Consider the following 24936-nt stretch of genomic DNA (forward strand, 5'->3'; position numbering starts at 1 on the left):
GCCTTCGTCTAGCCCGTACTTCCTACCCAAGTCTGTTTTTATTCTATTTCCCTTAGTTCTGCCTTCACACAACCCTGGCATATCTTAAATAAAATGAGTCTAGCAGCAAGTTTGGCAACCTGGAAGGTCTCTTGTTTCACACTTGTTTCTCAGCAACCTGAACTACCCTTCCTGGAATTTTTCACTTTAGCAGACAGCCGTTAGTTTCCCCTTTAACTGGTTGTTCTTCCCAGTCTTGTGGTCCGTTCTCATTCCTACGTCCGTGGCACCAGCCTCGTTGATGGCAGGTTTTGCAGAATTCCCACCTAACCATGAAAGGATGCCCACTTTGGCTAGGCAGGTACAGTCATACCTCGGCTTACAGACTTTTCGGGTTGCACACCACGCCGAAGCTCTAAACCATGCATGCGTAGACGCGACACTATGGGTTGCGAACGTGCCTCCTGCACGGATCACGTTCGCAACCCGAGCGTCCACTGTATTGGTACAGAAGGGGAGAAAAAGGCAGCGGCTATCGGTCAAAACATTTATTAAACGTAAACCTGGCAACTTTCACATAAAATAAATTGGTGCAGAAACATGGATTGTCTGCGACACCTTTGCACTCAAAGTCCTTGCAGAAGCACCTGCGATCGAGGCAGTAGACAAAATTGTTCTTAGGGGTTCAGCACAACCATCGTGGGAACTAAAGGCAGCTAGAGATGGATAACACACGCAATTAGATCTGCCTTTGTGGAAAGAGCTGGCGGTGGCTATGGCCCTAAAATGCTTTGCCTTCCAGCCACGCTCCTTAAACCCAACACAGGCCGACGAGTCGGAACAGAAGGAGCTTGTGCTCTTAATCTGCAGGGCTTCAGACGCCAGTTTTCTCTTGTGCAAGTTGAGTCGGATCCAGAGGGACATCAGATTGTCGTTTGTTCAGCTTCAGAAGCGCAAACAAGTGTAATTTTAAAAAGAAGGCCCTCTCTCGTCAAAAATTGAGCACCTGGAAGGGTGGTACCCAAGCAGCGAGCCCACAAACAGCATCTCTGTGAGTCTCAGCATCCATCCGTTGGGAACCTTAAAAGCAGGCACCCGATTGGCTGGTGTAGGACTGACCAGAAGCATGGACGTGGCAGAAGACGTGGCCCAATACGGCCTTCTTCCTGCACTGATGTCCGGTCCTGGTGACTCCTTGGCAGGGTGGGCGTGGAGTCAGGGAGCAGTTGGACCTGGAATGAATATATATCAGAGAGAAAGATGGGTGATAAAGAGGGCAGTTAGAGAAACCATCTGATACTCATGTGGTTTCCTGCAACTGAGATTCAGAGGTGCGCAGCCTGGGAGTCATTTTGGACTCACAGCTGTCCATGGAGGCCCAGGTCAATTCTGTGTCCAGGGCAGCTGTCTACCAGCTCCATCTGGTATGCAGGATGAGACCCTCCCTGCCCGCAGACTGTCTGGCCAGAGTGGTGCATGCTCTGGTTATCTCCCGCTTGGGCTACTGCAATGCGCTCTATGTGGGGCTACCTTTGAAGGTGACTCGGAAACTACAACTAATCCAGAATGCGGCAGCCAGACTGGTGACTGGGAGCGGCCGCCGAGATCACATAACACCGGTCCTGAAAGACCTACACTGGCTCCCAGTACATTTCTGAGCACAATTGAAAGTGTTGGTGCTGACCTTTAAAGGCCTAAACAGCCTCGGTCCAGTCTATCTGAAGGAGCGTCTCCACCCCCATCGTTCTACCCAGACACTGAGGTCCAGCTCCGAGGGCCTTCTGGCGGTTCCCTCACTGCGAGAAGCCAAGTTACAGGGAACCAGGCAGAGGGCCTTCTTGGTGGTGGCACCCGCCCTGTGGAATGCCCTCCCACCAGATGTCAAAGAGAACAACAACTACCAGACTTTTAGAAGACATCTGAAGGCAGCCCTGTTTAGGGAAGCTTTTAATGTTTGATGTATTACTGTATTTTAATATTTGGTTGGAAGCCGCCCAGAGTGGCTGGGGAAGCCCAGCCAGATGGGCAGGGCATAAATAATAAATTATTATTATGATTATTATGATTAGTGTTAGTATTATTTCTGCCTCTGACCATGGAGGGAGGGCAGAGCCATAGTGGCTAGGAACTATCCATAGCCCTTTCCTCCTTCATGAATTTGTTGAATCTTTTAAAGCCATCTAGGTTGGTGGCCATCGCCGCCTACTGTGGCAGGGAGTTCCACAGTTTAACTCTGATCTGCGTGGTGAAGTGCTTCCCTTTATCCATCCTGAATCTTCCCAACTTTCAGCTTCATTGGACGCCCACACATTCTCATGCTACGCTGCAGTGTGCGATACTCAGAGGTAGCCAGGCCCTGAGAGTGGAGGCTCCATTTAGACATCACACCCAAAAGAGATCTCGTCGATCGCATCGGTCCGCTGAGAAAAGGGCACGTCGGGTTTTGTTACTTACACATCGCTGACCATGGACTCGTTTGGGGAACTGGTCCTTGAGATGGGAAAGTTGAAGGCTGAGTCCAGGCGGTGGTGGGGGAATTTCTCCAAAGTGGCCTGTCGGGAAGAGAAAAGACTTTGGGAGGGTGGGTGCCTTATGGCCAAGAAATAAATAATAAATTATTATTATCCACGTAGCACCAACTTGGACTGTGGAACTCGCTGCCACAAGAAGTTGTGATCGTTTCCCTCAGCTGCTCATGTCCCCAAAAACAGTGGGACAGAGTAGGGTTTGAAGTGGAACTCCACAGAAGTTCAAGGGTTGGTGAGTTTTTCGAACCGGAAACATCTCCGAACACTACACACCCAAGGCAGACTTCTTCCCTCCCCGCGTTCAGCACAGGACACCTGAGCAGTCTCCCCCAATACCTCATGCCTGCTGGAGCGGGTCAGACTCTGGCGCCGAAGGCTCATAGGATGAGGGGAATAGCTTCGCTGAGGCTTCCAGCCGGCTGCAGGATGCACTGTGATTTCCTCTGGAAAGATGCTCTCACCCTTCATTGAAGAGTCTCTTGCCAGGTGAGAGTCACCTGTGACACAAAGATTGGCAAATATTGGACATAGGATGGGGCTGATGGTGGAGACATACCTTTGCCATTTACGACAGAATTCCAAGGACCAGTGTATTCTCTGTTCAGAAGAGGGGGGAGACCAAACGCAGCTTCCCAGCAAAAGCTAGCAAACATAACACACAAAATTAAGTGTCTATACGCTTATGGCATTTATAAATTTTAAATTTATTGTTGTATATTGTTTTAATTGTTTGTTTTCCTTCTGCGACTGTACCCCCGAGTGTGTTTTATAAGCTGCTCTCCGACCGTAATAAATTATCTGTCTATCTAACACAGCTGAGTACTGCTTCAAAGGTTAAAGCGCGAAGCCTTTAGTCCTCATGGAGGTGGAAGGGAAAGCACCCATTTTTGCGCTGCGAGTTTAAAGCTTCAGAATCCAGAATGGAAATGCATTTCATTAAGTTATTTCGTAAGACTTATACATCGCTTGATTGTCAAACTCCTCAAAGCAGTTTGCAAAAAAATAAAATTATTGGTAAGAAAAATGAATGGCAATAACATAAGACCTTCCAAAACAACAACAATAGAATAAAAACGGATTAAAACTCACATCAACTTTTTAAATACCTGGGTGGGCATGTCTAAACAAAAATGCTTTTAGCAGGCACCAAAAAGATATCAATAAGCAGGGATATCAATAAGCAGGGAGTTCCTAAGTTGCTAAGGGCTTTATATACAACTGGAGCACATGATGCCCAATGTGACACATTGAAGAGATGGGGAAGAGTTTAAATACCTGCTTAGCCAGGGGGAAAAACTCCTCAGAGGTTGGGGCTAGAGAAGTCATTATATAGAATTCATGTCACAGGATAAAATAAATAATAATAATAATAATAATAATAATAATAATAATAATAATAATAATTTTATTATTTACACCCCAGCCACTCTGGGAGGCTCCCAACAGAATATTAAATGCACATTCAGATAACAACAGGATATATTCTGCAACACCTACAGTCTTTGCAGTAAGCAAAAAAAAAGTAAGATTTGCTACAAACCAGATTCTTCTCTAACATGTTTCCTGAACCACGCAGTTGGCAGAAGAGCTGCTTTCTGGACAGTGAATGCAAATCATCACCTCCAACCCTCAAGCCTTTGTTCTTGGCTCCCTAAAGCCACTGCCGTGCACACCTGAGGATTGCTCACCTGTCGCGTAGCTCAAGTCTCCCAGCTTCTCCAGTTCCCTTTTCAGGAGGCCAACCTCACCTTCGCTGCGGAGAGGAGAGGAGAGGCCAATCAATCATTTTCTCGCGGCTTTATATTGAGTCTGGCCAGAGTCTCAGGTAGGGGTACTGCCCAGTCCTACGCGGAGACGATGGAGATTGAGCCTTCTAAAGGCATTCACCTGTTCCATCATTGAACCCTAGCCCTCTTCTGCCAGAGAATCTGCGTATTCCAGAATTTCATGGAATCTTAGAGCTGGGAGGTACCCCTTGGGGTCATCCATCCCAACCCCCTGCAATGCAAGAATCTCAGCTCAAGCATCCATGGCAGATGGCCACCCAAGCTCTGCTTAATCCAACCTTTCAATATGCAGCAGCATCGCCTGTTCCTGGCCACGCCTTCCTACCTGTCGGGCGTGGAGGTGAGCCGGCAGCGGCTGGAGCCTTCCACCTGTGCTTCTGGGGCGCCCACTTCTGCCCCCTGCCCCAGACGCAGCAAGGTGGGCTTCCATCTCCTTCCTTTCATGGCACAGAGGCAAAGGGTGCCTAGGAGCCCATTGCCTAAAGGGCAGAGAAAGCGCACATCAATATCACTTGCCATACTTTCCAGCTCATCTACACCATGGGCTCAGCGCCAGGTAAAAATAACATGAACTACTTCACTTGGTGTGCTGGTAAAACTGAAAATCAGCTGGTTTTCTCTTAAGAGGCGGAATATATCAATCTTCTTGTATTGTGATTTGTTTTCACCAATTATAGATGAGCAATTCTTTGTTGTAATCGATAAGTGTCAACTGTCTAATTATTACTTGCTGGTGTTTAATTTTAGTGTTTACTATTGGATTCTAATTCATTATTGCATCTTGCTTTATTTGGTATAAGTTGTGACTTTTTATATAGGATCTGATTGTTACTATTAATGTTTGATGTTTATTATTATTATTATTGTGTGTGTTGGAAGCCACAACAGAGGGGCTGGGGCAACCCAGCCAAATGGGCGGGGTATAATTAAAATAATAGTATAGTAGTAATAGTAGCAGTAGTAGTAGTATGTGTTGGATCTGGAACTCCTGGAATCCCCTGACCACTCACTAGACTGTTTCTGTTTCCCCCCCTCCAGTTTTCCCTCCCAGTAAATTTTTTGTCATTCTGCAAATCTTTTTTATTTCATAAAACTTATGCACCCCTTAATTGTGAACAATCACCTCCAAGCTGTTTAGCAAAAAAAAGATAAAACAATAAAATCAACTGCTCTAAGGGTTTTTTTTAATAATCAAGCAGTGTGCAAGTGAAATAATAACATTAATAAGAAGAACTGACAATAACGTAAGACTTAAAAAAAAAAAAAGACAACATGCTAAACACCGATATGCTGGGTTGCATAGACTCCATGCTTGCCTGCGACAGTCAAGATTAAGAGGCAGGTGAGCGACTTGAAGCCCAAGGAGACGGCCTGGTTCAGCTCAGACAGGGCGTTGGCCACGACGAGGAACAGCAGCATGGCACGCGGGAGCCCGGGAATCTGCAGGAAGGTCATGATGAGGGCTGCCAGGAGGAAATAGCTGCCGTGTAGGACACAGGTATAGATGGAGCTGAGGCTGAACCCTGCGAGACAGAGGTGGGCACGAAATGCTCTAATTCCCGTATTTTGCTTATTTGCTAAGCTGTTGTGATTCTGCATTGTTTAAAGCTTTGCATTTGTGAGAATTCTAAGGAAAAACCATCTTCCACAGAAACTGCTGCTTGCCTTCTATCACTGTGCCATTGAGAGTGTGCTCACTTATGGCTTATGTGTGTGGTACGGAAGCTGTACTACCCAGGACAGGATGGGGTTGTGCAGAGTTGTTAAGGCAGCAGAGAGCATTGTTGGCTGCCCACTCTCCACCTTAGAGCAGATTTATGCCACAAGGTGCCATAGGAAGGCACTGGACATAGTAAAAGATCCATCGCATCCTGGTCACTGTCTCTTCGAGCTCCTGCCGTCGGACGGAGATACAGGACGATGAAGACAAGAACGAGCCGTCTTAAGAACAGCTTCTTCTCCAGAGCGATCTCAGCCCTGAATGGGAAGCCTGGACTTTGAAAGTCATCTAATCTTCCTTGCTGTACTATACTGTATTGTTTTAATTAGTGTTTTAATTAGTGTTTTTATGGAGCAGTCAAGTAATTTCGTTGTCCCTGAGAGGGGGCAATGACAATAAAGATATTATTATTATTATTATTATTATTATTATTATTAAACCACAGAGCCTAGGACTTGCTGATCAGAACGTCGGCGGTTCGAATCCCCGCAACAGGGTGAGCTCCCGTTGCTCGGTCCCTGCTCCTGCCAACCTAGCAGTTAGAAAGCATGCAATGCAAGTAGATAAATAGGTACCGCTCCGGCGGGAAGGTAAACGGTGTTTCCATGCGCTGCTCTGGTTCGCCAGAAGCGGCTTAGTCATGCTGGCCACATGACCCGGAAGCTGTACGCCGGCTCCCTCAGCCAGTAAAGCGAGATGAGCGCAGCAACCCCAGAGTCAGCCACGACTGGACCTAACGGTCAGGGGTCCCTTTACCTTTACTGATACGATGGTCTTCATTGTCATAGTCCCATACAGAACAACAAAATTGAAAAAATCTACATCAGACATTCAAAAACCAACAAGCCTGCTATCCCAACTATCCCAGCCTGGTTAGCCCCCTAAAAACTCTGATACTCCATAATTAAATACAATATACTCTCACAGGGGCTACCTTAAAGGTAAGACCTTCTGATCGGCAAGCCCTAGGCTCTGTGGTTTAACCCACAGCGCCACCTGCATCCCTAGAGACTACCTTACACTGTGTTTAAAACCAAAATTGCATTTGGATAGAAACTGTTTCTTAGGCGGCTAGTCCTGGTCTTTATAACCCTGTACCTTCTTCCAGAAGGCAGAAGCTGAAAGAGATCATTTCCGTGGTGTGCACTATCCAGCAGCTTTCTTATGGCACCTGGAAGCATAGATTTGATCCAAGGTGGGAAGAGTGCACCCAATTATTCTTTCCGCAGTCTTTACAACCCTGGACAGCATTTGAAGCTTTGAACTACCTGTGCAGATCAGGGGCTGCCAGGGAACTGATGAAACGGAGAACCCCTTTTCTCCTGCAAGCCCCAAATCTTGCCAAGATCAGATTTGGGGCGGAGAAAAGGGAGGGGCGTTTCCTTGCACAATTGGAAGGCGTTGAATCAACTGCTTGATTCAACCTCCTGCCTCTGCCCTCCCAAAATAGTCTTACCTGCCCAGCTGATGAACCTCCGAAAGTGTTGCAGCTGCCCTTCCACACTCGCTTGCATCCGGTCCATGGCGTTCAGCAACACTCCCAGACTCTGGTTCATCTTCTGCAGCTTCTGCATCAGCTCCTCGTAATACAAGGCCGTCTGGTTCTGGTAGGCCGCGAACAAGCCCAGGTTGGTCTCTGGGATGGAGGGCAGAGGGGGAAGAGAAACGACCGAGTTCAGAGCGCAAGCGGAGAGGCAGTCTTGGCTCAGTGGCCAGGGGCAGAGGCGAGGAGGGTTTGAACGCCACCTCCCACCACCAACCTGTCTTAGAGTAGACTTCTTGAGCTCGCCTCTGCACCTGGGACAGGTCCTCAAGGATGGCCCTGTGACCTTCTTGAAGCTCCAGGTCCTGCTGATCTAGGTGACGGCTGACGTTTTCTGCAAGGAGAGTGTTAGGTTGAACATATCAGACGACACAGCGATTCTTCAAACAGCTCTTGTTTATTCACAGGCCAGAACTGAACTGAAGGGTTCAGCCAACCTGCTTATATAGAGCTCAACTACAAAGCAACAGTAACAACTTTCTGTAACTATCCAATCACTGAAAGTCACTTTCAATTCCTTATTTGCATATGTGGACCTGAGTGAAAACTATCTACAGTATCCCCCCGCTGGCCCAGGGTGAGAACTTCAGTACATAACAGAGAGGAACACGGGCAGCCCTTGCTTTTTGGAATTTCTGCTGTGATACCCAACAAACCGCAGTTTACGTCGCGATATGACCAGTGTCCCCTATCTGCTCTTCCCAGAAACCCTATCAGGGATCTAGATGGCCCTTTGTGTCTCTTCCAACTCTGCAGAAATTAAGACATTTCTGTTCTGCCAAGTCTTCCCAGGGTCTCTGCTGTGCGTACAGCTTTTAAAGTTAGTTGCTCTTATCTTCTGTGTTTTCAGCTTTTCAGTAGCCATTTTCATTGCATTTCTTGCATTGCCTCAAGTCATGTGCATTGAAGGAGATGAAATAATTTATTTTGTTGGGCAACAACTCCCATCATCCCTGAGCTCTGGCCTTGCTAGCTAGGGGGTGATCGGAGTTGTAGTTCAACATCTGGGGACCCACAGGTTGAGAACCGCTGAAAGCCAAACATGCCCCATTTATTTCAGTGATGGGTAAGTAAGGTCTGGCGATTGACACCCCCCCCCCCCAGCCAGAAAGCTCATTTCTGTAGGGTCAAAACATGAACTCCCCATCACTTCCGGGTTAGCGCGAAAGGCTAATGGCGGATTCCCTCCGAGCTCCGGAGGGAATCGGCTCTACAGGAGTTGGGTCTTGCCGCTGCGGCGACGCAGGGACCCTTAGAAATCACAGGCGCGGAAGCCTGTGAACCTGGTGACTCGGCGGGCACCATTTGCGCCCCCCCGACCTGCGAAGAAGCCTTTTTAAAGGCTTCGGAACGGGGGACGGGGTGAGTGGCGCAGTGCCGAGAGTCGACTGCTCCTCCTGTGGAGTGAAGCCGCGAGCCATGGTCGGAGGGCGCTGACTTTTTCCTGTGAACAATCGGACTCTAAAAGTAACAACCCATGAGTAGTACGGAAATTGGACTTTTTAAGGAAATTTTCTTTTGAATTTGGCACGATCGGGGAAGGCGCAAACAGGAAGTCCGCCTCCCCATCTTGTAAAAAATCTAAAGCAAGGACTAGTTAACTAAGGTCGAGAGAATTTCTTCTTCTTTATTGGACAAAAGATATTAATTTCACGATTTGGCAATACAAGTATAAGTAATTTTACTGGAGGATAAGAGCTAATTTTGAGAGTTGAAGTGCCACCCCCCCCGGACCCGGGAGTGATTTGCGAGAGAGCCTGTTGAGGAGATATAGAAGAGTTTGACAGCTGTCAAAATTAGCTGTCAAAAAGGAAAAAGAGAACTTTGTTTCTGCTGTCTCTGCTGGATATACTTGTTGCAACTTGGCTATATTTTGTTGAAAATAAGTAAGAACTGATACAAATTAACTTGACTTTTGGATTTTAACTGGAAAGAATATTAAGTTACCAAAATCCCTCTAGAGGGGGATTTGGGACACTACAAGAATGGCTGGAGGAGGGAAAATTCAGGCTGGGCTGGACAGAGTTTTTGTTCTCTTGGGAAAGTTACAAGGCCAAATTGATGTTTTGGCTACAAATGTAACAACTTTGAACTTAACAGTAAATAACATTACGGAATTTGATAAGGATTTGACTCAGGAAGCCCATGCAGCTGGACAAAAAGAGAATTTTGAGAATCTTGAAAGTGTGGAGAAAGAGACATATGTTGTTTCTGAGGAGAAGGAAGGAAGAGCTGTAATTTTGCAAATGACAAAGGAGAGCCAGAGGCCTGATATTACACTTACAAAGGAAAACAAGAAATCAAACCAGAGGCCTGACAGGATGATCACAAGGGAAAATAAGTATTGGATGATGAAAATCTGGTTTGAATTGGTGACTGAAGAATGGAGAGATCTCCTTATGTGGAGATCTGAAGACCTATGGATTACAAATCTGATTAAAGTGGAAGCTGGAGTTTTTGTGACAATTGGACTTTTGGACCCTACTTTTAAGTATGGAGGTCTGGCTGGAAGAAACATGGACCTTATCGGGACAGAGCTGCTCCGAGAACTGGTGTTTAATACTAAGGACTATCAAAAAAACCGGCAGAGAGGAACTGAGAGAGAATTAAGAGCCTCGGACGTGAGATCTCCAGGCTGATAGAAGATTAAGACTGATGGATATTTGTTGGGGATCGAAACCGGGAAAGGGGGTGGTGGGGTTTGAGAATCCAAAGGGTGTACAATTATGATCTGTTTTATTTTTTGTTTGGTTATTAATATGAAAATTGGGAAATTCGTGGAAGGGAATTTGGGTCGACTTTAGAAAAAGGTTTGTGTATTGAGGTACAAATATTGATGTTTATAAGTTAAAATTGGTTTTTTAAAAGAATGAATTAAATATAAAAAGGTTAAAAATTGGGGATAGGAACTTGTTGAACTAACAATTTGAATTGGAATACAAGAAGGGGAGGTGTGGGGAAGTCAGGGAAATATGGTACTGAAAATATGGAATTGTAAATTTCATGTGTTTTTAAATTTTTTTTCTTTTTTGACTTTTTTGTATTGAATGTGAAAAATTTTAATAAATATTTCAGTAAAAAACAAAAACAAAACATGAACTCCCAAGGCAGGATTTGGCACTCTAACCCCCCGCTCCCAGACGATGGGAGCAAGCCTTGGAGGACACAAGGCTCTGCAGAATTTTTTGGGCCCACTGATATTGCAGTTAGTAATTTTCTGTGTCAGTTAAATCTATTATACTTAACAAGAACCTCCCCACCACTTTGGCCCTTGTCCCTCGCTTACCCATCCTCTTCGTGATGCCTTCAATCAGTTCTGCCACCTGCTGCTGCCCGCTGGCAATCAGAGCCTTCTCCCGAACCAGTTGGTCCAGGTTGTCGTGGATGGACTCCTCCATCTGCACCTGGCTGCCTTGCAACTTCTCCTGCTGGGCCAGGATCGCCTCCTGGCTGGTGGCCACTTTCTGCAGCGATTCCGACGTCAGCTCCTTCAGCTCCTCCTGCCCGCTCTGCAGGGAAGGGAAGTCGCAGAATAAGGCGCGTCAGAAGCGAGGGCAGCCGAACGGAAGAATAGATAAAGCTGCCCAAAGACAGAATCCATAAATTGCTCCACCTGTCTCAATATTGTCTGCACGGACAGGCAGCAGCTCTCCAGGGTTTCCCGGGCACCAGTTCTTAAACCAGCTGGCACAGTCATGTCAGACGAACCTGATCTCGTTTTTTGACAGAATTACAAGCCTGGTAGATGAAGGGAACGCAGTGGATGTAGCCTACCTTGATTTCAGCAAGGCATTTGACAAGGTGCCCCATGATATTCTTGTAAAGAAGCTGGTAAAATGCGGTCTTGACTATGCTACCACTCAGTGGATTTGTAACTGGCTGACTGACCGAACCCAAAGGGTGCTCATCAATGGTTCCTCTTCATCCTGGAGAAGAGTGACTAGTGGGGTGCCACAGGGTTCTGTCTTGGGCCCGGTCTTATTCAACATCTTTATCAACGACTTGGATGATGGACTCAAGGGCATCCTGATCAAATTTGCAGATGACACCAAACTGGGAGGGGTGGCTAACACCCCAGAGGACAGGATCACACTTCAAAACGACCTTGACAGATTAGAGAACTGGGCCAAAACAAACAAGATGAATTTTAACAGGGAGAAATGTAAAGTATTGCACTTGGGCAAAAAAAATGAGAGGCACAAATACAAGATGGGTGACACCTGGCTTGAGAGCACTACATGTGAAAAGGATCTAGGAGTCTTGGTTGACCACAAACTTGACATGAGCCAACAGTGTGACGCGGCAGCTAAAAAAGCCAATGCAATTCTGGGCTGCATCAATAGGAGTATAGCATCTAGATCAAGGGAAGTAATAGTGCCACTGTATTCTGCTCTGGTCAGACCTCACCTGGAGTACTGTGTCCAGTTCTGGGCACCACAGTTCAAGAAGGACACTGACAAACTGGAACGTGTCCAGAGGAGGGCAACCAAAATGGTCAAAGGCCTGGAAACGATGCCTTGTGAGGAACGGCTAAGGGAGCTGGGCATGTTCAGCCTGGAGAAGAGGAGGTTAAGGGGTGATATGATAGCCATGTTCAAATATATAAAAGGATGTCACATAGAGGAGGGAGAAAGGTTGTTTTCTGCTGCTCCAGAGAAGCAGACACAGAGCAATGGATCCAAACTACAAGAAAGAAGATTCCACCTAAACATTAGGAAGAACTTCCTGACAGTAAGAGCTGTTCGACAGTGGAATTTGCTGCCAAGGAGTGTGGTGGAGTCTCCTTCTTTGGAGGTCTTTAAGCAGAGGCTTGACAACCATATGTCAGGAGTGCTCTGATGGTGTTTCCTGCTTGGCAGGGGGTTGGACTCGATGGCCCTTGTGGTCTCTTCCAACTCTATGATTCTATGATTCTATTCTATGATTCTAGTTCAGGGGCAGAATGTGCCCGATGGGGCAGGTCTTTCAGCAAAGCTGATGGGATGAGCCCTGCTTCCCAAACAAAGGGCAGGAGAAAGCAGAAGTTCTCCCCCTCCCCCAGCTTCATGTCACAATTTCTGCCAAGACTTTTTCCAAATTGCACGGGGCAATGCAGTTTCTGGACACGAAAACCTGCTTGCCCAAAGGGACTTTTCCTTTCTCTACCCCACAGACCCCGTTTCCCTCCCAAATCTGCTCCAGATAATAATATTTTTTTTATTTATACCCCGCCCTTCCTGGTTCAAAAACCGGGCTCAGGGTGGCTAACAACAAATTTAAAACACTTAGTTATAAAAGCAGCATTAATACAGTATAAAAACATGAATAACAATAAGATTCAAAAATCAAAAGTCAATTAGATACTGTAATCCCCAGGGCTAGCTGGCTGAATTGGTCCTACTTGGGCCAGCGAGGGGGCCAGGGGAGAATTAGCTGTGGGGTCTCAGAGCGGGTGATCTTCATAAAAGGGGAGGGGGAGGGAAGAGAAGGGAAATAAAAGATCAGGCTGAATTCAAATTAAAGGCCAGGTGGAATAGCTCTGTCTTACAGGCCCGACGGAAGGAGGTTAAATCCTGCAGGGCCCTGGTCTCATGGGACAGAGCATTCCACCAGGTCGGAGCCATCACTGAGAAGGCCCTGGCCCTGGTGGAGGATAGTCTGGCTTCCTTAAGGCCCGGGACCTCTAAACTATGGTTATTCATGGACCTTAAGGTCCTCTGTGGGGCAGACCAGGAGAGGCGGTCCCATAGATACGAGGGTCGTAAGCCACAGATAGTCCTCCAGCCCCCCAAGGAAGATCCTAATTTATATATATATCAAATCCAAAGCAGTACAAACCTTAAGCATTTTCATCGCTTCCAGCTGGCTGACGGCAGTGGAGACCAAGGCGTTGACGGTGTGCTCCGCTCGGCGCTTGAACTGCATCTGACGGGTGGCGTAGCAGACAGCCCGGGCTCGGTTGCTCACGATGTGGTAGGCGTTCCAGGTGTCTGGATCCATACTCGCCGTGCATTCTGCTAGAGTCTGTTGGGAGAACAGAAAGGGAGCAGCAGATTGCAATTGAATGAATCATTGTGGGAACCCTACAGCTCATCCGAGACCATGCAACTCTGTTTAGATCGGTTAATTTTTATTTTATTTACGTAACGGGGCATCAGCCTCACTCTTGCTGTCTGAACCAGGTCATTAAAACGAGGAAATGCAGCTGGCATAGCTCTGGGAAAGGAGCAAAAGGGACGTGGGTGGCTATGTGGGTTAAACCACAGAGCCTAGTACTTGCCGATCAGAAGGTCAGCGGTTCAAATCCCCGTGACGGGGTGAGCTCCCGTTGCTCGGTCCCTGCTCCTGCCAACCTAGCAGTTCGAAAGCACGTCAAAAGTGCAAGTAGATAAATAGGTACCGCTCCGGCGGGAAGGTAAACAGCGTCTCCGTGTGCTGCTCTGGTTCGCCAGAAGTGGCTTAGTCATGCTGGCCACATAAAGCAAGATGAGCGCCGCAACCCCAGAGTCGGCCACGACTGGACCTAATGGTCAGGGGTCCCTTTACCTTTACTATATATATATAATAAATGTTCATGGATGTGCCAGGCAAATACGTACATAAATGTATGGGCCACATGTCTGAGGCAGCACAGGAAAACAGCCCTGAAACCATTTTGACTCCCAAACTGACCAAATGTTTTCTCTGCAAGGTCAAAGGGAAATGGAAAAGCCTCCCCGTTGTCTTTTCCTTCACAAATCCTGTCCTAAGGGTTTATCTGTGTACGAATAGGGTGAGCCTGTGACCTGGCTCAGGAACTAAGTGTTTGTCATTACAAAAGACTGGCCAGGCTCCCCAGGGTATCCAATCAAGTGACCATTAACAGGTAACCTGCCAGACAGGAGGTAAACAACACACTCAGATTTCTGTTGTAGACCGCCCTTTCTGTGATGTAGGAATGATGTTTCTGGGGGTGGTCTTGAACTCCAGGGCGGGCAATTTAAAATGTCTATATAAGGGCGGGCACACCTGGGTTCTGGGTCCTCCTTCTTTCCTGCGTGTGAGGGGAGCACCCTGTTGCAACAGTTCAATAAAGATCAGGCTTACTATCTGCTTTGCTTCTCAATATTCTCTGGTTGGCCTCTTATTTTCTCCGACCGATGGAGAACCTGCAAAGGACTCTATAAGGGCTCTTGTGTCCCCCATAAGGGAATAAGGGCAGATTTCCGTTTATTACAGTAAGATTCTAGGTAGCTTCCCAAACCGGATTAGGTACCATGTCGGCAGTGCACAGGTAAGTCCCACGTCCTTCGACGCTGGCCTGGCAGTTGAACAGGGAGACGCCCAGCTTAGCCAGCTCCTCTTCTGTCAGGTCTGTGCAAGACGACCGAAGCTGTGCAACCACCTAGCAATGAAATAAGAGAGGCAAGGGAAATAACCAGGCAGAAAGGGGGGGTCTCTCCTGTTTTGCTACAGCACTTTAGTGCAAAAGGGAATTTAAAGTTGGTATTTGTAATCCGAGACCACACAACCAGCCAGTGGGGCTGGGGAAACCCAGCCAGATGGGTTTGGTATAAGTAATAAATTATTATAACACCGAGACCATATAACACCGGTCTTGAGAGACCTGCATTGGCTTCCAGTACATTTCCGAGCACAGTTCAAAGTGTTGGTGCTGACCTTTAAAGCCCTAAACGGCCTCGGCCCAGTATATCTGAAGGAGCATCTCCAACCCCATTGTTCTGCCCAGACACTGAGGTCCAGCTCTGAGGGCCTTCTGGCGGTTCCCTCATTGCAAGAAGCAAAGCTACAGGGAACCAGGCAGAAGGCCTTCTCGGTAGTGGCGCCCAGCATGTGGAACGCCCTTCCATCAGATGTCAAAAAGACAAACAACTACCTGACATTTAGAAGACATCTGAAGGCAGCCTTGTTCAGGGAAGTTTTTAATGTGTGACATTTTAATGTGTTTTTGGTCTTTGTTGGAAGCCGCCCAGAGTGGCTGGAGAAACCCAGCCAGATGGGCGGGGTACAAATAAATTATTATTATTATTATTATTATTATTATTATTATTATTATTATTATCCCTCAATGGACATTTAGAGGCAATGCAAATATCTTATTTTATTCTAGGTCTACACATGCTTCATGAGCACTGCTATAGAAAAAGGAACTTCTATAATTCTTTAGAATTGTACCTGAAGGAGCGTCTCCACCCCCATCGTTCAGCCCGGACACTGAGGTCCAGCGCCAAGGGCCTTCTGGCAGTTCCCTCCCTGCGAGAAGTGAGGTTACAGGGAACCAGGAAGAGCGCCTTCTTGGTGGTGGCGCCCGCCCTGTGGAACACCCTCCCATCAGATGTCAAGGAAATAAACAACTATCTGACTTTTAGAAGACATCTGAAGGCAGCCCTGTTCAGGGAAGTTTTTAATGTTTGACCTTTTATTGTGTTTTTAATATCCTGTTGGACCCTGCCCAGAGTGGCTGGGGAAACCCAGCCAGATGGGTGGGGTATAAATATAATAATAAATAACAACAACAACAACAACAACAACAACAACAACAGTCACACCTCGGGTTACAGACACTTCAGCTTGCGTTTTTTTGGGTTGTGGACTGCCGAAACCCAGAAGTACCGGAATGGGTTACTTCCAGGTTTTGGTGGTTGCGCATGCGCAGAAGCACTAAATTGCACTTTGTGCATGCGCAGAAGCGCCGAATAACAACCTGCGCATGCGCAGACACGGGTTGCGAACGCTGCGGGTTGCGAACGTGCATCCCGCACGGATCACGTTTGCAACCCGAGTGTCCACTGTATTATTATTGGGGCCTGGATAGCTCAGTTGTTTGGAGCGTGCTGCCGATAATGCGAAGGTCGCAGGTTTGATCCCTGTGTGGGGCAGCTGCGTGTTCCTGCATTGCAGGGGGTTGGACTAGATGATCCTCAGGGTCCCCTTCCGACTCTACAATTCTACGATCCGTTGTAGAATGCAGAGCGGAAAACTCTGGGGCAAACCTCCATGACGGCATGCAAGCTGGTCCGCACTGCAGGGAGAAGATGTTTAAACTGCAGGCGGACCTTATGGTGGCAGGAGTCCAGGGGCGAGAGATCCAGCCGCCGGGCTTCAGCTAAGAACCTCTCATCTGCCGTGGTCATCTCAAAAGGCACATGGGGCAGGTGAGCTGGGTCTGGAGGGGGTGCGGGGGACACAGGGGCTTTTTCTGGGGTTCCACTTCGAGTAAGCCAGCCGAAAAACCCAGAGGAGGACGCAACCAGGAGCAGGAGAAGCGAGAGGCAGAAGGCCCAGCGATCAAGAAGCAGCATCTTCAGAGGGTGTCCTGCAAGGGAGAGACAAGGACGGTGATGTATGCATTGCAGAGGGTTGGACTAGATGACCCAAGGGTCCCTTCCAGCTCTGTAGTTCTATGATTTTTTTAAAAAAATATATTTTTATTAATTTTTACATGAAATTTCCAAAAAAAACCCAGACAACGTATTTTCTCATCTTATTCAATGTTTTGGACCTCCATCAACCACATCTGAAGATTTTTCAAACTCTATTATTATTATTTCAATATTATTATTAATCACTTAATCTGCATTTCATTAATTTCACTATTACTTTTAATAGTGCTTCACTAATAGTTCTCTTCATACTTTTCTCTGCAATATTTCACATCCTCCTCCTTACAAAACTTCTTGCAACCCTACTAGCGTAATCTGTTGATTACAATTGCTTTTCAGATATAGTTCACATATTTACTCCAGTCCTCTGAGAATCTCTGATCCCGCAGGTTTCGAATCCTTCCTGTCATCTTGTCTAATTCTGCATAGTCCATTCATTTTGTCTGCCATTGTTCTTTGTCGGTAATTCTTCTTCTTTCCATTTTTGTGCCAATAGTACTCTTGCTGCCGTTACTGCATATAGAAACAGTTTATTATCCTGCAGTTCTATGATTCTATGTATGTTGTGGTTTGTTGCCGTTTTCTGATGCTAAAAGTTTTGCTACGTCTGTATGTGGGTCACTGTAATCAGAGTTTTAGAGCTGGAAAGAACCCATCTAGTGATGAGATTTCACCCCTCCCATATCCAAGAACCTGCTGATGTTTTCTGCTGATTCTCCAGAGAGGAGGGGGAGGTTTCTGCTCTCTATATATTCCACTCCAGCCTCACATCAAAGAGAGAGAGAGACTGAGTGTTAGAGAGAGATCGTGTGTATAGATAAGGTTGCTGCTAAGAGCAGCTGCAGACACTCGGTGCAGTTCAGCATTTTCGTTTAGACCTCATTTAGCTCTGTACATAGTTGTGTATTATAGTTGTAGACAGAATAAAAGAAGATATTCTACAGAGCTGCTCTCCGAGTCGTTTATGCTCTGCTGTACTCTGCTGTACTCTGCTGTGCGATGACTGTCTTCTTGTTGGAGTGAATCTGGTGCTCACGACTCGAAGCTGTGAGTCCACAGCACTTTGACCTGTTCCTGTCCAGAAGGTGGTCTCTGGAAGTGCTACCCAGCTCGCCTAGCCCAGTCGGGGCTGAAGTGGATGAGTGGAAGAAGATTGGAAGAAATTTAAAGACTATCTACAGAAATATTGCAAAATTAATGAATGTTAGAATGATGTTGGATAGAAATTAAGTGGTTTCCAGCTGTAATGCTTTAAGAATATGGAAGAAGGGCATAAATAGGTAAAAAAAAATAATAATAACTAAAATGGTGTTGGATTGGAAATAAGTGATATTAGTAACAAAGTTAATAAGAATATGCAAAAATGAATTGATAATGGATGAAAATACTGAGTTATAAAATGTTAAGTTATAGAGATAAGATAAATGAAAGAGGGTAAGGATTTGCTGATTTGATTATTTAAATGGGAATACAAGAAGGGGAGGTGTGAGGAAGTCAAAGAAACAAGCAAATGAGTTTTAAATTATGAAAAAGAATTGTTTTTAATTTTGTGTATCTTTTTTGTGTGTGTTTACTTTTATTCTTTTTTCTTGTTTTTTTATTATGTGTTTTTGTATATCTGTTTTTTGTAAAATCTTAATAAATATTTCTTAAAAAATAAAATAAAAATGAAGTGGATGAGTCCAGTTCGTGGCACTGGCTCACGGGCGATGCTGACAAGTACCACAGCCCTGCAATAGATGAATCTTTTTGTCCAAAGTGGAACTCAAACTCACACAACTCTGACATTAAGAGTCTCACGCTTTTACCGATGGAGCTGGGTGTGTTGAATTTTCCAGCTTTCAAATTACCAAAAATGAGGGGTGCAAAGAAGCTGTAACATGACTGGGGAATTCAAAACGTGTGTCTTTTTTTCCATTAAATCAATATAATTTAGTTTTGCTCGGCAAGTAAAATGTATGTAAAAAAACCGCATAGAAATAAAAAATGATTGCCAAGTACTTGCAGTTATCTTGTATATTATTATTATTGTTTAGCATTGCATGACATTTTCAGAAGGCAAAATCAAAATGCTTTGGTTTTCCAAAAGCAGTTTATGTGCTTCTTCATCAAACCTAGACGTAGCAAGCTAAATGTCGCATCACAAAAATAATAGCAGATTTGAATTTCTCACACCCAAAAACAAATTTTAAGCCCCCCTCACTGAATAAATTTGTAAAAAGTAAGTTTCGCCCCCTAAAATGACACACCCTGTTAATGGTTTCATATTGCAATGTATTCTCTTTCCTTTTATGCTGTGCCTTCAGCTGTTAATTTTTTGTAAGTGGCTTAGAGAGTCTTTTGCAGCGAATTACTAATAAGTCAAAGAAACCATCCAGTCTGCAGCCAGGATGCCACCTAGAAAAATACGCAGACATTGGGTGGTGATGGTGGGGAACCAGACCATAAACTTCTGCTGCTAACGGGAAAACTTTAGGGGAAAAGTGCAGAGGGAGACATTTTCTCCAGCTGGGTCCTTTGTCCAAAATTAAGGGGAAAGGGGAAAATTCACATTCCCTGTTGCTCAACAAGCCTTGGGAGAAAGAGGGGGGGGTGTCCCATAAAGGTCATTAATAGCACTTCAATAGCACTGCTGCCCTGTTGAAAGCTATTGTTTTCCAAAGATTATTCTATCTGGCTCCACAATAGACCAAGATAGCCAATTGTCTGGGGTATATTCTTGCAAAGGCACCCCTTGGAAAAAACCATAGAAGTAGCCCTCCAGGATGAGACTTTGAGGCTCTTTGGATCCAGCATGTAATTTTCCCACAGTGGTCAATCACAGGCTCTCTCCACCCGCCCCCCCCCCAATACAGGGAAGGGTTATAGTTCAGCAGAGACTGCAGTGGTGGCCAAACTTGGCCCTCCAGCTGTTTTGGGACTACAACTCCCATCATCCCTAGCTAACAGGACCAGTGGCCAGGGAAGATGGGAATTGTAGTCCCAAAACAGCTGGAGGGCCAAGTTTGGCCACCATAGAGCAACTGCTCTGCATTCAGACGGCCCCTGGTTCACGCCCCAGCATCTCCCAGGAGAGGAGAGGTGGAATAAACTCTTGTCAAAAACTCCAGTTACAGATAGGTAGCCGTGTTGGTCTGCCATAGTCAAAACAAAACAAAAAATTTTCCTTCCAGTAGCACCTTAAAGACCAACTAAGTCTTAGTTGGTCTTTAAGGTGCTACTGGAAGGGAAAAAAAATTTTTTTTTGTTTTGTCAAAAACTCTAGACTCAGTGTAGACAATACAGAGTCAGAAACAAGACAAGACATCTTTCTCTGTGTTCCCTAAGCAGAGCATGAAAGCAATAGCTTCCCCCATTCCTTCCTACTGCAGCACCTGGCATTCCAAGATAGACTGCTTGAGAACATGGAGGTTTCATTTTGCTAGCCAACATACCCAACAGCAGTGCTTTTTCCCCTAGGGGGAACGCAGGGGTACGCACACCCCGAAACATTTTGTGAATCTAAGTTTGGCCTCACTGAGGGGCAGAATTTCAATATGAGTAGGAAAAGGAGAGTGCCCCTAAATATATATTTTTTAGGGGAAAAAGCACTTCCCAACAGCATGAGCAAGCATGCCTGGAGCTTTCGTTGACGGTTTTCTTTAGGTAAGCAATTAAAGACATTTTTATAGGAATAAGAATGAATAGTTTCACCTTTGCTCCAGAAACAGAGACCAGGCTGCATGTTCTTCCTGATATGGGCTCAGCCAGACATGCTATTACACGCAGTAAGGCATCTTGGAAGAACCATGAACCTTGGTAAGCTGCATGTGGTCAAAAATGAGATGGCAAGAAGGGGAAGAAATGGAGGCAGTGAGAGATTCTACTTTCTTGGGCTCCATGATCACTGCAGATGGTGACAGCAGTCGCGAAATTAAAAGACGCCTGCTTCTTAAGAGAAAAGCAATGACAAACCTAGACACCATCCTAAAAAGCAGAGACATCACCTTGCCGACAAAGGTCCGTATAGTTCAGGCTATGGTTTTCCCATTAGTGATGTATGGAAGTGAGAGCTGGACCATCAAGAAGGCTGATCGCCGAAGAATTGATGCTTTTGAATTCTGGTGCTGGAGGAGAGTCTTGAGAGTCCCATGGACTGCAAGAAGATCAAACCTCTCCATTCTGAAGGAAATCAGTCCTGAGTGCTCACTGAAAGGACAGATCCTGAAGCCGAGGCTCCAAGACTTTGGCCACCTCATGAGAAGAGAAGACTCCCTGGAAAAGACCCTGATGTTGGGAAAGATGGAGGGCACAAGGAGAAGGGGACAACAGAGGATGAGATGGTTGGACAGTGTTCTCGAAGCTACCAGCATGAGTTTGACCAAACTGCGGGAGGCGATGGAAGACAGGAGTGCCTGGCGTGCTCTGGTCCAGGGGGTCACGACGAGACGGACACGACTAAATGACTAAACAACAACAAGCCATCCTGGAAAGTTTCAGGTCAACACTCTGAGCAGAAATAGGTGGGAAAGGACTCAGAAGGTCCTAGGTTTAATCCCTGGCATGTCCAAGGAGGACTGGCAATGCACACACACAAATACCCCACCTGAAATCCCTGGGGGACTGCTGCCAACCAGTGTGGACGATACAGACTGACCAATAGTCCCATAAGGCAGTTTCCTGTCCATCAACCAGGAAATTCTTTAGAAAATGAGATTATGATTTTATTTTATTTTTAAAAGACCCATACCAGGTACACTGCAGGGGGTTTGGGGTGCCTACCACCTTCAAAAACCATGTCAAGATTCCTGCATTGCAGCACGTTGGACTAGACGACCGTTGTGGTGCCTTATCATTTTAAGGCTTGGCATCTGGATCTTTTCAGATAGCCAGTAGCAGCTCTAGAAGCAACGAGCTATTTATTCATGTATGCTACAACAGCGGCAAGAGTCTTGATAGCACAAGGATGGAAGAACGAAGAAACCCCGACAAAGGAACAGTGGCAAGAGAAATTGATGAACTACGCCGAATTGGCTAAACTGACATACAAACTGCGAGATAAGGACAACTGTGACTTCAAAGAAGAATGGGAACTTTTTACAAAGTATTTAAAAAGACAACAAAATGAATTAGACTCCTTGGCAGGTTTTGAATAAACATACGCAAATTTAGTGATTGGTAACATGGTAGATAGATAATATAAGGATGGAAATAATTTTATAATATGCAGAGAGCGACATGGGTTGAGAAATCAGAGAGGAATGGAGGGAAGTCTCAGCGGGGCGAGGGTGGGAAAAAAGGGGGGAATAATGAATATGATATGTTTTGATATATTATGTTGAAATTGTTAATTAAAAAATTAAGGAAAAAAATAAAATAGAAGCAATAAGCTAAAGCTGGACACCAAGTATGCAACAACAGCAGCAAGAATACTTATTGCAAAGTATTGGAAGACACAAGAGCTACCCACCCTGGAAGAGTGGCAGATGAAGGTGATGGATTATATGGAACTGGCGGAAATGACTGGCAGAATCCGGGACCTGGGAGAAGAGGTGGTGGAAGAAGACTGGAAGAAATTTAAAGATTATTTGCAGAAACACTGTAAAATTAATGAATGTTAAAATGATGTTGGACTGAAAATAAGTGGCATTAGCAACAAAGTTAATAAGAATATGCAAAAATGAATTGATAAATGGATGAAAATATAGAGTTACAACATGTTAAGATATAGAGTTAAGATAAATGAAAGAGGGTAAGGATTTGCTGACTTGATTATTTAAATGGGAATACAAAAAGGGGAGGTGTGAGGAGGCCAAGGAAATAAGATAACGAGTCAGGGTTACAAAAATGGATTTGTTTTTATTTTCCTTTTCTTATTTTATGTATTTTTCTATGTTTCTTTTATTGTATTTTTTTTCTTTTTATATGATCTTTTAAATTCATGTTTTTGTAAAACTCCAATAAATAGCTTTAAAAATAAATAAATAAATAAAGCTGGACACCAAAACGCTAAAAATCCCATGCAATTTGGGAGACAGAAGAATGTTGACCACTCCCAGCAAGGTGTTACACCCCTCTAGTCAGCAGCAGCAGTGTGGCATAGTGGTTAGCGTGTCAGACTAGGACCTGAGAGACCAGGGTTCAAATCCCCACTCAGCCATCCTGAAGCTCACCGGGTGTGTCTTTGGGCCTCGCTGGCCTACCCTACCTCACAGGGCTGTTGTCATTATTAAAAGGAGAAGGGGAGAAGCATGCATGCCCCCTTGAAATCCCTGGAGGAAGGAGGAGGAATGTGAATGCAATAAAATAAAATAAAATACCCCTGGGCTGCTCCAATCAAAAATTCTATACAGAATGGGAATGCATAGGGGAATACAGGAAGAAATATGGTGTTAAAGCAGAACTCTTAATAGGCAATTGTTAAGCGTGTAAGGACAAAAGAAGTAATTATAATTCAACAGTTTCAACAGTTTCCAAGTTATTCTATTTTGTTAAAGCAGCTATAAAAAAATATGATGGGAAGATCTCACACAGGAAGCAGTAGGGAGGGGAGGGTTAGGTTGAATTTGGGAAATAAAATAATATATGGGACAGCAAAGGGTATAATAGATTCTTATAGAATAGTAATATATTGTAACCAGAATAGAAGTTCCAAAGGGGAAGTAAATGTATTTTTAGTATTTTCATTATGGTAATAATAATAATTATTTTTTTTAATTTTTGAAAAGTTATTGTTAAAATAATTTAGCATTAATACACACATATTGCGAATATACAAACATACATTTCATACAATCCTTAAAAATGTTCAAACGTACCTACACTCAATCCCACAGATCATTCCTTTTCCCATCACCATCCACCACCCCTCACCCCACCTTAGTGCTAGACTTCCAATCTACTCAACTGCAATTTCTTTCCACTTCTATTACTTTCTTTCACACACCTTTAACCTAATTTCCTGCTTCTTTTTCTATTACACATTGTTATCCATCTTATTTAGTATTCCAGTATTTAAAACGGAACTTGTTTATTCTGATTTCTCGAAATGGTTTTGCAAGTATCCTTTAAGCACCTTCCAGTCCCTTTTAGAAGGTGGAAGAATCTCAAAAGAGAAGATAGACAAGGACAATAATTAAAACAAAAATTTTTTTTTCCTTCCAGTAGCACCTTAAAGACCAACTAAGTTAGTTCTTGGTATGAGCTTTCGTGTGCATGCACACTTCTTCAGATACACTGAAACAGAAGTTGCCAGATCCTTCTATATAGTGAGAAGGTGGGAGCGGTATTACTCAGAAGGGTGGTGGGAATGGGTGATTGGCAGATAGCTGTGATGAGCCTGTTGACGACTCTTAACGATTGCAATAGGTCTCCTTTGTAGTAATACAGCTATTTCAGAAATAGACTGGAAAGAGAAGCTGCTGAATTGCAACTCATTACCAAACTTAAAACCATGGAGAGACCTGGTCTGAACAAAGACATTGGATTCTTATCTCATTATACATGACAAAGCCATTTTTCACCTTCTCACCCCTTGCTTTTTCCTGTAAGACCTATTGCAGTCGTTAAGAGTCGTCAACAGGCTCATCACAGCTATCTGCCAATCACCCATTCCCACCACCCTTCTGAGTAATACCCCTCCCCACCTTCTCACTATATAGAAGGATCTGGCAACTTCTGTTTCAGTGTATCTGAAGAAGTGTGCATGCACACGAAAGCTCATACCAAGAACTAACTTAGTTGGTCTTTAAGGTGCTACTGGAAGGAAAATTTTTTTTTTGTTTTGACTATGGCAGACCAACACGGCTACCTATCTGTAACAAGGACAATAATTATTATTTCTTATCGGTAGAAGGCAATGTGAATTTAGGCTTCTTCGTTTTGCTGTCTGTACAATTTTCTTAAGTCAATAAAAAACGAAACAAAACAAACCCCTCGACCAAGCATCTCCCCACCTGCCTCGCCTGCGTCTCCGGATTCCCCCAAACGCGCATTTCGAAAGTTTCCCGGCAAAAGCGCTACCAAATCTATTCATATG

The 24936-nt window shown here is 45.0% G+C and overlaps 1 protein-coding gene across 2 annotated transcripts; it reads right to left on the reverse strand.

The window, feature by feature from the left end:
• Window positions 1-512: 512 nt before the first annotated feature.
• Window positions 513-24919, reverse strand: LOC310766100 (protein brambleberry-like). 2 transcript variants are annotated; one of them, XM_083622055.1, is made up of 13 exons: window positions 24854-24919; window positions 16593-16852; window positions 14792-14920; window positions 13375-13560; window positions 10844-11066; window positions 7775-7891; window positions 7471-7650; window positions 5611-5817; window positions 4620-4773; window positions 4196-4260; window positions 2844-3004; window positions 2434-2531; window positions 513-1211 (listed from the first exon to the last, which is right to left on the reverse strand). In XM_083622055.1, exons 2-13 carry the CDS (start codon window positions 16836-16838, stop codon window positions 1061-1063), a joined length of 1917 nt encoding a protein of 638 aa, XP_083478181.1. In that variant the 5' UTR covers window positions 16839-16852; window positions 24854-24919; the 3' UTR covers window positions 513-1060. The 2 variants fall into 2 exon arrangements, with proteins under 2 accessions (XP_083478181.1, XP_083478182.1); XM_083622056.1 differs by lacking the exons at window positions 513-1211; window positions 2434-2531 and having other exon boundaries at window positions 2963-3149.
• Window positions 24920-24936: the final 17 nt, after the last annotated feature.

Source organism: Podarcis filfolensis, assembly GCF_964270895.1.
Source record: "Podarcis filfolensis genome assembly, chromosome: 7".
In the NCBI taxonomy this organism is placed as follows: domain Eukaryota; kingdom Metazoa; phylum Chordata; class Lepidosauria; order Squamata; family Lacertidae; genus Podarcis; species Podarcis filfolensis.